Source organism: Symphalangus syndactylus, chromosome 1 (assembly GCF_028878055.3).
Source record: "Symphalangus syndactylus isolate Jambi chromosome 1, NHGRI_mSymSyn1-v2.1_pri, whole genome shotgun sequence".
Lineage (NCBI taxonomy): Eukaryota > Metazoa > Chordata > Mammalia > Primates > Hylobatidae > Symphalangus > Symphalangus syndactylus.
In genome coordinates this window covers 94,146,506-94,160,370 of record NC_072423.2, presented here as the reverse complement: position 1 = coordinate 94,160,370, position 13,865 = coordinate 94,146,506, and the positions used below count along the sequence as shown (strand labels likewise).

Genomic DNA, 13,865 nt, shown 5'->3' with positions numbered 1-13,865 from the left:
ACAAAGATAGTTTCAAAACCATTGCTAACTTTGCAAAAAGTAAGGGAACTTCCCAAGGATCCCTTCAAAACAAGAAAGGGTGTAAATCAAGGTGTTGGAACTGGGGCCGCCCCTGGGCCAAATGCTGATAACTCCATGACCTTGGACATTAAGGAACTGCGGAGAACAGATTAGACCTTGAGTCCACATGTGGTGGGGCAGCTGAAACCAAGGCTCATAGTAGATTCCTATGGATCCTGGAAGGGGCTACCCATGCAGTGAAAGGTAGACCAGAAAACCTCCACCCACCAGTAAAGGGAGTTGATAAACAAACCCTGCCCCTTTCCTTTGTGGTGGAAAAAACTTAGGAATATCTGGACCCATGAATTCAGAACCACGTGTATGCTCCCTGTACTCCCTTCGGTCTGGGATGCCTGCCTCTAGGAAATGAATGTATCATGCTAGTAGTGTCCCCTTGTGTCTCGTGGAAGTAACTACACATTTTTCTTTTTCTTTTCTTTTTTTTTTTTTCCAAGGAGTCTTGCTCTGTCACCCAGGCTGGAGTGCAATGGTGCTATGTTGGCTTACTGTAAACTCTGCCTCCCAGGTTCAAGCAATTCTCCTGCCTCAGCCTCCCGAGTGGCTGGGAGTACAGGCGCCTGCCACCATGCCTGGCTAATTTGTATATTTTAGTAAACAGGGTTTCACCATGTTGCTCAGGCTGGTCTCGAACTCCTGACCTCAGGTAATCCACCTGCCTCGGCCTCCCAAAGTGCTGGGATTACAGGCGTGAGCCACCCTGCCCGGCAACTACACATTTTTCAAACAGGGGGCATTCTAAATCAGGATCTTCAGGTTTTCCAGAGATTAAGTCCAACTAATAAAAAATTCCCTCACACAACTCAATAGCAAAAACCAAATCACTCAGTTTAAAAATGGGCAGCCAGCTGGCTCACGCCTGTAATCCCAGCACTTGAGGAGGCCGAGGTAGGCAGATCACCTGAGGTCAGGAGTTCAAGACCAGCCTGGCTAACATGGTGAAACCCCATTTCTACTAAAAATACAAAAAATCAGCTGAGCATGGTGACACGCACCTGTAATCCCAGCTACTCGGGCGGCTGAGGCAGGAGAATCACTTAAACCCGGGAGGTGGAAGTTGCGGTGAGCCGAGATCGCCATTGCATTACAGCTTGGGCAACAAGAACAAATCTCCGTCTCAAAAAAAAAAAAAAAAAAAAAAAGGCAAAGGAACTACACAGATATTTTTTGAAAGAAGACATACAAATGGCCAACAAGTTTACAAAAAGGTGCGCAACATCACTGATCATCAGAGAAATGGAAATCAGAACCACAATATCACCTTCCATCAGCCTAGAAAAGAAAAGATAGGCCGGGCGCAGTGGCTCACACCTGTAATCCCAGCACTTTGGGAGGCTGAGGCAGGCGGATCACAAGGTCAGCAGATCCAGACCATCCTAGTTAACACGGTGAAACCCCGTCTCTCCTAAAAGTACAAAAAAAAAATTAGCGGCCAGGCGCGGTGGCTCACACCTGTAATCCCAGCACTTTGGAAGGCCGAGGCGGGCGGATCACGAGGGCAGGAGATCGAGACCATCCTGGCTAACACAGTGAAACCCCATCTCTACTAAAAATACAAAAAATTAGCCAGGTGCGGTGGCGGGCGCCTGTAGTCCCAGCTACTCGGGGGCGGGGGGGGGGCGCTGAGGCAGGAGAATGGCATGAACCCGGGAGGTGGAGCTTGCAGTGAGCTGAGATCGCACCACTGCACTCCAGCCTGGGCGACAGGGCGAGACTCTGTCTCAAAAAAAAAGAAAAAAAAAAAGATAACAAGTGTTGGTGAAGGTGTGAAGAAAAAGGAACCCTTGCACGCTGTTGGTGGGGACATACTTGGTTCAATTGTTATGGAAAACAGCATAGAATTTCCTCAAAAAATGCAACATAGAACTACCATATGATCCAGCCATTCCATTTCTGGGTATATATTTAAAGGGACTGGGTCAGGCTCGGTGGCTCATGCCTGTAATCTCAGCACGCTGGGAGGAGGAGGCAGGTGGATCACCTGAGGTCAGGAGTTTGAGACCAGCCTGGCCAACATGGTGAAACCCCGTTTCTACTAAAAATACAAAAATTAGCCGGGCGTGGTGGTGGGCAGCTGTAATTCCAGTTATTTAGGAGGCTGAGGCAGGCGAATTGCCTGAACCTGGGAAGCAGAGGTTGCAGTGAGCCAAGATCGCATCATTGCACTCCAGCCTGGGGGACAGAGCAAGACTCTGTTTCAAAAAAAAAAAAAAAAAAAGACAGGCATGGTGGCTCATGCCTGTAATCCCAGCACTTTGGGAGGCCGAGGCTGGTGGGGATCACGTGAGGTCAGGAGTTCAAGACCAGCCTGGCTAACATGGTCAAACACCGTCTCTACTAAAAATACAAAAATCAGCTGGGCGTGGTTGTGTGCACCTGTAATCCCAGCTACTAGAGAGGCTGAGGCAGGAGAATCACTTGAACCTGGGAGGCAGAGGTTGCAGTGAGCCAAGATCGCGCCATTGCACTCCAGCCTGGGCAACAAGAGGGAAAACACCATCTAAAAAAAAATAATAAAATAAATAAGTAAGTAAATAAATAAAACAGTGCCTGGCCAGTAGTAAGCACTTTAGAAATATTGATTTGTTTAAAGGGCCTTAAGAGGAGTGATCCTGTCTGTCTTGTTCTCTGACCTATATTACAGGTAATTTTCTATTTCTCTCTCTAGTTTGAGGGCAGCTTAGGAACAAGACTGTGTCTTCCTTATCTTTGTTGCCTGGGAGCCTTAGGTGCCATCTGAACATAGAGGGTGTTCATTACAGGCTTGGAAATACACTGAAATAACATAACGTCTTTGTCCTTCCCTCCCCTGCCTTGCTCTGCATGTGGCAACACTTGCATAATTGGATAGGATTGCCTGGCCTTGATAAAAGATGAGGTCTGTTGGGAATAGTAGATGCTGCCTTTGCTGCCTCTCTTTCCTTTCTATCCTACCTCTTAGGATGTCCAAGCAACCGTGGGAGCTTCCTAACTTACTTGGTCTTGAATTTCCACATTTGCTCCCCATCTCCTGATCTGTTCTTCATGCAGCAACTAGAATGAGACTTTTTAAAAACATAAAACATAGGCCAGGTGTGGTGGCTCGCGCCTGTAATCCCAGCACTTTGGGAGGTGAGGCAAGTGGATCACCTGAGGTCAGGAGTTCGAGACCAGCCTGGCCAACATGATGAAACCCCGTCTCTACTAAAAATACAAAAAATTAACCAAGCTAGGTGACATGTCCCTGTAATCCCAGCTACTCGGGAGGCTGAAGCAGGATAATCGCTTGAACCAGGGAGGCGGTGGTTGCAGTGAGCCGAGATCAGACCACTACACTCCACCCTGGGTGGCAGAGTGAAACTCCGTCTCAAAAACAAAACAAAACAAAAACATAGGCTGGGCGCAATGGCTCACAGCTGTAATCCCGGCACTTTGGGAGGCCGAGGGATTGCTTGAGACCAGGAGTTTGAGATCAGCCTGGCCAAGATGGAGAGACACCCTCTCTACCAAAAAAAAAATTTTTTAATTAGCCAGGTATGGTGGTGCACACTTGTATATTTGTAGTCTCAGCCACCACTCAGGAGACTGAGAAGTGAGGGTTGCTTGAGCTCAGGAATTTGAGGTGGCAGTGGGCCGTGATTGTGCCACTGTACTCCAGCCTGGGCACCCAAGTGAGACCCTGTCTCTAAAGAAAAAACAAAAAACCAAAAACACACACATAAAACATATCTCGCGGCTGGGCGCTATCGCTCACGCCTGTAATCCCAGCACTTTTGGAGCCCAAGGTGGACGAATCATGAGGTCAGGAGTTTGAGACCAGCCTGACCAACATGGTGAAACCCTGTCTCCCCTAAAAATACACACACAAAAAAATAGCTGGGCGTAGTGGCGGGCACTTGTAATCCCAGCTACTCAGGAGGCTGAGGCAGGAGAATCGCTTAAACCCAGGAGGCAGAAGTTGCAGTGAGCTGAGACTGCGCCACTACACTCCAGTCCTGGAGACAGAGTGAGACTTTGTCTCAAAAAAACAAAAAACAAAACAAAACATATCTTGTTCCTCCTTTATCTAAACCACACAGCCCCAACCCACCCTGAAAAAAAAAAAAAAAAAAAAAAAAAAAAAAAAGCGAACCAACTTCCTATTTTGCTTAGAATGCAAGCTAAACACTCCCTGGTGAAAGGCCCCTGTCCACCTCTGTGACCTCCTCCCCTCCTTGGCCTCCCTCACTTGCGGCCACAGGCACTGCTTTCTGTTTCTTAACCCTGTGAAGCTGTTTCTAACCATCTGGATCAGTACCCATAGTTCCCTTTGCAGAGAAATCATTCACAGCGCAGCTCACAGGTCATTTTCCTGACTACGCACCCTGTCACTCTCTCTGACATCATTATTTTATTTTCATCTTGACACCTTTCGTTGTCTAAAATGACTGTGCTCATGGGTTTAATATCTATTCTTGCTCTCCCTCTTCTAAAAAGTAAGGGCCTTGGCTGGGCCTGGTGGCTCACGCCTGTAATCCCAGCACTTTGGAAGGCAGAGTCAGGCCGATCGCCTGAGGTTGGGAGTTCAAGACCAGACTGATCAACATTGGAGAAACCCTGTCTCCACTAAAAATACAAAATTAGCCAGGCGTGGTGGTGCATGCCTGCAATCCCAGCTACTTAGGAGGCTGAGGCAGGAAAATCACTTGAACCTGGGAGGCGGAGGTTGTGGTGAGCAGAGATGGCACCACTGCACTCCAGCCTGGGCAACGAGAGCAAAACTCTGTCTGAAAAAACACAGCAAAACAAAACAAGACAAAAAACAAACAACAACAAAAAAAGTAAGGACCCTGACAGATGGGATCCTCTCTGTCTTGTTCACCGTTGACTTTAAGGTCCCAGAACAGGGCCTGAGCCACAAGTTAAGTGTTTGGGGAATACTGCTTGCATGAGCAGATGAAGTTACCTGCAATTGGGAAATGTCTGCCATATGATAGAGATTCAAGGAAGGAAGAGGTTAACTATGGCTCTTTTTAAAAAGCTCTGGGAAGAGGCCAGCTGCATTGTGTTACATTCTGCTACTCTGACAGGAGTGGGACACCTGAGGACAGAGAGCTAATCTATCTGCTCTCTGTTGCTTTGGTAAGACCTGTAGAGATTGTGTATTTTTTTATTTATTATTTTTTTATTTTTTATTTATTATTATTATTATTTTTTTTTTGAGACGGAGTCTCGCTCTGTCACCCAGGCTGGAGTGCAGTGGCGCAATCTCGGCTCACTGCAAGCTCCGCCTCCCGGGTTCACGCCATTCTCCTGCCTCAGCCTCTCCGAGTAGCTGGGACTACAGGCACCCGCCACCACGCCCGGCTAATTTTTTTTTTTTGTATTTTTAGTAGAGACGGGGTTTCACCGTGGTCTCGATCTCCTGACCTCGTGATCCGCCCGCCTCGGCCTCCCAAAGTGCTGGGATTACGAGCGTGAGCCACCGCTCCCGGCCTTATTTTTTTAAATGGAGTTTTGCTCTTGTTGCCTAGGCTGGAGCGCAATGGCGCCATCTCGACGCACCACAACTTCCACCTCTCGGGTTCAAGCGATTCTCCTGCCTCAGCCTCCCGAGTAGCTGGGATTACAGGCAAGCACCACCAAGCCCGGCTAATTTTGTATTTTCAGTAGAGACGGGGTTTCTCCATGTTGGTCAGGCTGATCTCAAACTCCTGACCTCAGGTGATCTTCCCGCCTCGGCCTCCCAAAGTGCTGGGATTACAGGCGTGAGCCACCATGCCCAGCCTGTAATTTTGATTTCAACATTTAAAAAGCGATATAGGGCCAGGCTCACGCCTGTAATCCCAGCACTTGGGAGGCTGAGGGCAGATCACCTGAGGTCAGGGGTTCGAGACCAGCCTGACCAACATGGAGAAACGCCATCTCTACTAAAAACACAAAATTAGCTGGGCATGGTGGCGCATATGCCTGTAATCCCAGCTACTCTGGAGGCTGAGGCAGGAGAATTGCTTGAACTTGGGGGCAGAGGTTACAGTGAGCCAAGATTGTGCCACTGCACTCCAGCCTGGGCAACAAGAGCAAAACTCCGTCTCAAAAAATAAATAAATAAAATAAAATAAAATAAAAAGAGACATGGGCCGGGCGTGGTGGCTAACGCCTGTAATTCCCAGCACTTCAGAATGCCAAGGCAGGCAGATCACCTGAGGTTGGGAGTTTGAGATCAGTCTGACCAACATGGAGAAACCCTGTCTCCGCTAAAAATATAAAATTAGCCCGGCGTGGTGGCGGGTGCCTGTAATTCCAGCTACTCTGGAGGCTGAGGCAGGAGAATTGCTTGAACTCGGGAGGTGGAGGTTGCGGTGAGCCAAGATCGTGCCATTGCACTCCATCCTAGGCAAAAAAAGCAAAACTCCATTTCAAAAACAAACAAACAAACAATAAATAAATAAATAGGCCGGGCACAGTGGCTCACACCTGGGTAATCCCAGCATTTTGGGAGGCCGAGGCAGGCGGGTCACCTGAGGTCAGAAGTTTGAGACCAGCCTGACCAACATGGTGAAACCCTGTCTCTACTAAAAATACAAAAATTAGCTGGGCATGTTGGCAGACACCTGTAATCCCAGCTACTCAGAAGGCTAAGGCAGGAGAATCGCTTGAACCCGAGAGGCGGAGGTTACAGTGAGCCAAGATTGCGCCACTGCACTCCAGCCTAGGCAACAGAGTGAGACTCCGTCTCAAAAATAAATAAAATAAAATAAAATAAAAAGAGATATGTCAGAACTGGAAAGTTTTCAGAAAAGAACAATTTATATAATTCAGGGTAGAAAAAACAGACTTCTGTGGGGAAAGACTAAATGATTTGGGATCTCAGCCTAGAAAATGGAAGGCCCGCAGGTGGCTTCATAAGTGTTTGAAAGGGAATTGTTAGTTCGAGCTTCCAGGTGTGGAGTTGGTCAATTAGGACAACAAAGCAAGCTGAAAGTAACACAAAAGCTTCTTTTCATTCACTTAAACCTACAAGCAAGAGGCAAAAACAGGCCCCAGCTCCCCAGCATTCCATTTTACAGAGCAGCACGGGACGAGGGTCAGACAGGAAGTCTCACCGTCAAAGAGTTTCAGAATAAAAAGAATAAAAGCTCCTGCCTCTTTACAGACCTGACCTGAAGTGGGCTGTAGGGAGGCAGGGGAGAAAGGATGGAATGAGAGGTACTGAGTTGAAGTGGAGAAAGGATCTCAGTCATTGCTCCCAGTAAGGAGGTCTTGTTAGAGGCTGTTGGAAACTGCCTCAGCCCAGGTCCCCGAATGGAGGTGCCCGGCTAGGAATGCAGGTGAGCTTAGGAGCAGGGCAGTCTAGGGGCCTGGAGTCCTTGACTGCCACTCTCTCCGGAAACCTGCAATGCACCAAGCTGGGGTGAGAGGGCAGCTTCCCTCCATGAGACCTGCCAGGCAAAAGTCTTATGACTGCCAATGGTGGAGCCTGAAAGGTCACCCTTAGGATTTTGGCCTGGAGCCCGTATTTTTATTTTATTTATTCTTTTTTCGAGAGGGAGTCTCGCTCTCTCGCCCAGGCTGGAGTGCAGTGGCACGATCTTGGCTCAGTGCAACCCCCACCTCCCAGTTCAAGCAATTATCTTGCCTTAGCCTCCTGAGTAGCTGGGACTATAGGCGCTCGCCACCACACCCGGCTAATTTTTGTATTTTTGACAGAGACAGGGTTTCACTATGTTGGCCAGGCTGGTCTCGAACTCCCGACCTCAGGTGATCCACCCGCCTCGGCCTCCCAAAATGGTGGGATTACAGGCGTGAGCCACCGTGCCCAGCCAGTATTTTTATTTTATTTTTTTATTTTTGAGATGGAGTCTCATTCTGTCATCCAGGCTGGAGTGCAGTGGTGCGATCTCCGCTCACTGCAACCTCCACCTTGTGGGTTCAAGCGATTCTACTGCCTCAGTCTTCCAAGTAGCTGGGATTACAGGTGCATGCCACCACACCTGGTTAATTTTTGTATTTTTAGTAGAGACAGAGTTTCATCATGTTGGCCAAGCTGCTCTTGAACTCCTAACCTAAAGTGATCCACCAGCCTCGGCCTCCCAAAGTGCTGGGATTACAGGCATGAGCCACTGTGCCCGGCCTGCAGCTTGTATTTTTACCAGCTAGAGTCTATCTGCGTCCAAAGCCCATATCCTTTCCAGGTAAAACCATTTTCTTTTCTTTTCTTTTCTTTTTTTTTTTTTTGAGTGAGTTTCACTCTTGTTGCCCAGGCTGGAGTGCAGTGGCACCATCCTGGCTCACTGCACCCTCCACCTCCCAGGTTCAAGCAATTCTCCTGCCTCAGCCTCCTGAGTAGCTGGAATTACAGGCATGTGCCACCATGCCCGGCTAATTTTTATATTTTTAGTAGAAACGGGATTTCACCATGTTGGCCAGGCAGGTCTTAAACTCTTGACCTCAGGTCATCCACTCACCTCGGCCTCCCAAAGTGCTGGGATTACAGGCGTGAGCCACCTCGCCCGGCCGGTAAACCATTTTCTTTACATCCTACTCCCAGGATCTGGCTCAGGCTTCACCTTCTCTCACCTGGATCAGTCAGAGGCTCTCTGCCTCTAGGTTTCACATCTTTGACCCACCCTACACAGACTCTGTTATTCTAGAACCCCAAGAATGATTTGTTCCTGCCTACCTAAAACCCTCTGTTGGTGTCCTACCCCTAAGCCTGGTTGGCTAAAGGCCCTTCCTACTCTCCAGGTCTCTCCTTGTTCTCTGCCCCTACCTCCGCAAGTATGCTATGCTCTGGCAGAACTGCCTGCCCCCGCCCCCAGCACACTGTGCTCCTTCACTCCAATCAGACTCTGCGCATGCTGTCCCTTGGCCTGGGACACCCTTCAAACTGTAGCTCAAAGCTCACCTCCCCCTGGAGTCTCCCTAGCTCTATGGGGCCAGGCACTTTGCACAGCCGTTATCACAGCCTTAATCACACTCTACTGTCATTGGCTGCAAGGTTCTGCCCAGCAGAGACGTCATCTTTGCAACCTTGTTCACATAGGAGGCCTTGCTGAAGTGATGTTGTGAAATGAGCAAATGAAAAAAAAAAAAAAAGAATGAATGACTATTCCATTCCAATTCCGGCTCCTGTCTGTTTCCCTGACATGTCCATAGCCTGCCCAACCCCAAACACACACAATCTGAGAGCAAAACTATTGGAGCTGCAGCTTATCTGGGGCAGTAGCTGGGATCTGTCTGTCCCGGAGCTTCCTTCTCAGGAGGGTAGCCCACAAGCAAGGCCCACGCCCTGAGAGTCCTTGCTGCTGAATATCTGGAAGAGGAGGATCCCTACTGGTCATGGACAGACAGCTGCACCGCAGCGACCATCAGCACTTAATTTTCCAAATCTGAATGGAAAAATGTTTACCCTTCTCCCATGAAAATAACACCCTGGCCTCTTTTCTGATTAGAAACTTTATTTTCAGAAGCAGAACTGTTTTTAACACGGAGTTCAAGGAAGCAGTCTGTCCAAAAAGCCCAAATTCCACCTTTCTAAGTGCCTGCCTCTAGACTAACTCCCTTTCAAAGGTTCTAGAACTTTCAAGCAGGGTTTAGAAACTAAGTATCCTGGATTCCTACCCCCGAAGCCTCATCTTTAGAGCTCTCTTCCTGGGGTTTGGACGACTGCCACTCCAAGCTCAGACTTGGTGTCCCAACTTCTTTCCCTTCTACACCTTTATGACAGTTCTATTTCCACAGGAAAGAGACAGCCCGATCTGCCTTCTGAAGAGGCCGTTTCCATGGGAAACAAGAGAGGACGGGGCTCTGGCAAGCAGCGAAGGCGCCTTCAGAGGCAGCAAAGCCGCTCCACCTCCTCCTCACAGTCGTAGAATTTTTCAAATAGCTCAGGAGAAGTGCTGTTGCATTCAAACCACCTCCTCAAGGTGCCCAGGGCCCGGAGGGCATCAGCTTTGGTGGGCAGGGGCTCAAAGGCACCCTCTCTGTCCCCCTCCTCGTCTTCAGTGCCTGTCTCCTCTTTACATACTCCAGGCCCTGGCTCCTCACCCTCCAGGTCCACAAAGCGGGAAAACTCCTCTAGGCTCAGCCCGCCGGGGACTGGTGGCATCTCAGAGGCTTTGTGCGAGGAAGGGGGCGTTTTGCCGGGAGCCAGCCCTTCCTGAATGAAGCTGCTGAAAATGAGCTGAGCAGGCACCTTGGCCCAGGCGGCAGATGCCACATGCAGGGCGTCCAGCACCGTGATGCCTGCCCCGGCCTCGGCCAGCGAGGTGCCATCCCTCTCGCTTTGGATGGCAGCCAGTTTGCCCAACAGCCGGTGTCGGTAATGGGCCTTAAAGGCCCGGACCACTGAGCTGGGCAGGGGAGGCGTGGTGCTAGAGGTGGCCAGAGGCAAGAGCTTCACGTGGTAGAGCCCAGGCAGGCCTGCCAGCTCCTCCACCACTCGGGCAGCCAGCAGCAAAGCCACCTGTCGGCCCTGCTGTCCCATGTCCCGGTCAAACTGTGCCAACCACTCTAACCAGGGGATGCCCAGGTCAGGGTGGTAGGAGGCAGGCAGAGCCTCACTGCGGATCCCAAAGAAGCATCTCGGGGCAGCCTGGAGCCCACCCAGCAGTACCCGCCGCTTCTCGGTGCCCCTGCTGTTGGCACACAGCAGCACCTGTACTTGATCACATAGACCCAAGCTGCCGGGCACTGCCCGATACAGCAAGGGCAATTCAGCACAGCCAAACACGTCTTCTGGAGAGAAGTCTTTTAGGGAAAGAGGCAGCTGAGCCTGGGATGTGAGCCCCGGAGGAGGTGGCTCAGGGCGGAAAGAAGGCGCAAGAACATGGCGGGCCCCAAAGCCGACGTTGTTTCGGCGTTTCCAGCGGACCAGCCAGCCGATGCTGGGCACGAAGTCCTGGCCCATGATATCGGCCAGCTCCTTGGCTTTGTGGAGCAGCATGGGCCCCGTCACGTCCCAGGCCTTGGCCCGGGCAATGTGGTACCAGCAGAGCAGAGCCTCGTCGATCCCGCTGTACTTGGACTCCCGCTTGCGCTTGCGTTCTCGGTTGGCTGTGCCGCTGCACCAGTCCGCCAGCAGCTTCTCCTTATTCTTGCAGATGCGCGAGATCTGGGGCTGGGAAACCTGGAAGCGCCGGGCCACCTCCGACTGGGACATCTTGGACTCATCCAGAAGTTCCAGCACCTGGATCTTCTCGGCCAGGGACAGGGCGTGAAGCTTCTTCTTGCTGCTCAGCTCCATGGCCTCTCCGGGGCACCTGTGCGGGGAGGAAAGAATGAGCGGGTAGAGTAAGCTGAGGCCAGGAGAGCTAGGAAAGGAGCGCAGGAGGGAAAAGAGATTAGATGAGGACGTGCGCAGGCACCAGGGGAGACTGGATCCGCCGAAAGAGGAAGTGGCTAGGCCGAGTGGAAGCCGGCTGGCCCTGTCCCCAGGATACCAGGGCAGAGCTGGGGAGGGGGCGTCTCTCCACTCAGAAGGACAGGGGAGTCTGGGCTGGGGTCTGGCCTCACTGGGGAAGAAGGATGAAGAGTGGAGGGGACAGCTGCAGAGATAACAAAGGCGTACGGACGGGGGAGGGCCTGGGACTGGGGCCGAGGGGGCAGATGTGGGCCTACGGGGCTGCGGGGGAGGAGCCCCCGGGAGGGGGTGGGAGGCGGCCTGGGCTGGATTCAGATGACGCCGCTGGGGGCGGGGAGGTGGGTGGATGCAGAGTTGAGGTGACAGGTGTACAGATGACAAAGGGGACAGAGGAGGTCTGAAGGAGCGAGGCTAATTTGGTGCGGGGTCCTGAGAGGGAGGCTAGGCGAGGGTCCGTCCTGAGGGGAGCGAGAGGGCAGGGCCGAGGGCGCAGGTGCACGAGCGACAAAGGGCGGGAGGCCTGAGGAGGCTGAGGGCAGCGGAGGGGCGGGGTGTCCCCGCGGAGAGGATGGTGGCCTGAGAGGGTCCCAGGGCTCGGGGACGAACGCCCGGACCCAGGCAGGCCGGCAGCTGGGCTCCGTGCCCTGGCCGGTCACTCCCCCTCGACCCGGAGTATGTCGGCGGGGCGGCCCCAGGCGCCCGCCTGCCCGGCCTCCCGCTCCGCACCCACCTCAGGCGCTGGTCCCGCGGCTCCAGCCCCTGCCCCTAGCCCGGCTCCCGAGCCCCTGTCCGGGCGGCGACAGGAGAACAGGGGAGGGATGGGGGACACGACCCCGAGGGCAGAGCGGACCGAAGGGCTGCGCGGGCGGCGGGCGGGCGCGCGCACAGCAGGGCCCCGTGCGCGCCGCCCGCGCCGGGCTCTCTCCCGGCAGCGAAGTCCGCGGTGCGGCCCCTCTGCACCCACCCGCTGCAGCCCCGCCCCGGCCCAAGCAGATTGGTCCTCAGTGGCGCCCCGTCCCTCCCCCGGCTAAGTTTCATTGGACTCTGCGGAAGTGGCGGTTCGTCGAGCCCCTCTGGGGGCGGGGCTTCTAGCGCGAAGGGGCGGGAGGCGGAGCCAGGAACCTGCAGGACTACCCTGGGCGCCTCCAAGAGCCGCGGACCTCGAGGGCCCGACGAGCCCTGTAGGCGGTGTGGGGACCGCCGAGCTGACTTGGCATCCCAAAGGCTCCCTGGCCGTGACCCTAGGCCGCATCGGCTTCTTGGTCTACCAAGCAGGGCTAACGGCCCTCACGGAGTTGTTTTGGGAAACGATGAAAGGAGAAAATGGATGCAAGCTTTAAGCCACACAAAAGCTGGTTACCATGGACAGCGCTGGCTCGAGTCTGTCGGCCACGGAAACACTGCATGCCTGGGCCGGTAATGATTTAGGATGAGTATTTTATTAGATTTGGTACTTTACAAGATTCAAGTTCTTAAACTCAAGATCTGGTATCATTCCCTTCCCTGCTAACCTTCAGTCCCGAATTAAACGCAGACGTCTTGACCCGCAGCCCAGCTGCTCTCCAGCCTCGCTGCTCTCTCCGCTCACAGCTCCGTATCCTCTGCCTTCCTCACAGGCTTCCATCCGCACCCCCATCCTACCGGCTGACACTGTCGAACTCTCCAAGACCCATCTCAAATCCCACCTCCCGCAAACCCTTCCTAAATTTCCTCACCTAGGACTGCTACAGCGTTCTTATTTTGCACATTCTTTTCTGGCTCTCGGACTACTCAGCCGCCAAAGAGCATTCATTGCTGTACTCCCTCTCCGCCTGGCCTACTTCAGTGGAAAAGCATGAGGACGGGCTGTGCTCTGCTCCTCACACAATCCCCAAACCAAAGCACCCTCCTTATTTATTGAACATAACAGTGCAGGCAGGCCTAGGCTTCCCCTAGGCAAGGATGACTTTCAGAATGTTCTAGAAAAAAGGATACTTCAGGGGGCCCGTAACTGCTTGATTCAAATCTTTCCTTTAAAAACATAAAAACAACAGTTGGACTTCTAAAACACACACTGAAGACATACGCGCTGCCACGTAAGCTGTCGACATGTTCACTTTGCCTTCAGGGAAACTTTGTGCACATCAACGTGCCTGGGAAAGGCTGCAGGGCTGCACTGCGGGCAGTTCAGATCCTAGAGCACTTGCTCTGGCCTGGGAGCGCTGCAGGCAAGTGAAGCCGCATAGACCCTGCTCCTGCAAGAACTTTTGTGTGTGTCCCATGGTGATGTCATTAGTTTGCTTATTAATTATATTTATATAAACTTCTGGTCCTGTTTTAAATGTCTGAGACTGCAAGGTCAACTGTTATAAACCTGTCATGACTTCCACCTATGTATCCAACTGAAACACAAAAATAGATTGTTAAAGTTGATTTTAACCCAAATTTTGTATTGATCAAAACAGCTTCATTGTTCTTTATAACA

At 52.0% G+C, this 13,865-nt stretch overlaps 1 protein-coding gene across 1 annotated transcript; it reads right to left on the bottom strand.

Moving 5' to 3' along the window:
• Positions 1-9,479: 9,479 nt before the first annotated feature.
• TIGD3 (tigger transposable element derived 3) lies at positions 9,480-12,363 on the bottom strand. Its single transcript, XM_055253254.2, has 2 exons — positions 12,132-12,363; positions 9,480-11,300 (listed from the first exon to the last, which is right to left on the bottom strand). Exon 2 carries the CDS (start codon positions 11,282-11,284, stop codon positions 9,869-9,871), a length of 1,416 nt encoding a protein of 471 aa, XP_055109229.2. The 5' UTR covers positions 11,285-11,300; positions 12,132-12,363; the 3' UTR covers positions 9,480-9,868.
• Between the last annotated feature and the right edge of the window lie 1,502 nt (positions 12,364-13,865).

What these genes read in the sequence shown, in the direction of transcription:
- TIGD3 (XM_055253254.2), bottom strand. Translation starts at nt 11,284, where the DNA reads ATGGAGCTGAGCAGCAAGAAGAAGCTTCACGCCCTGTCCCTGGCCGAG.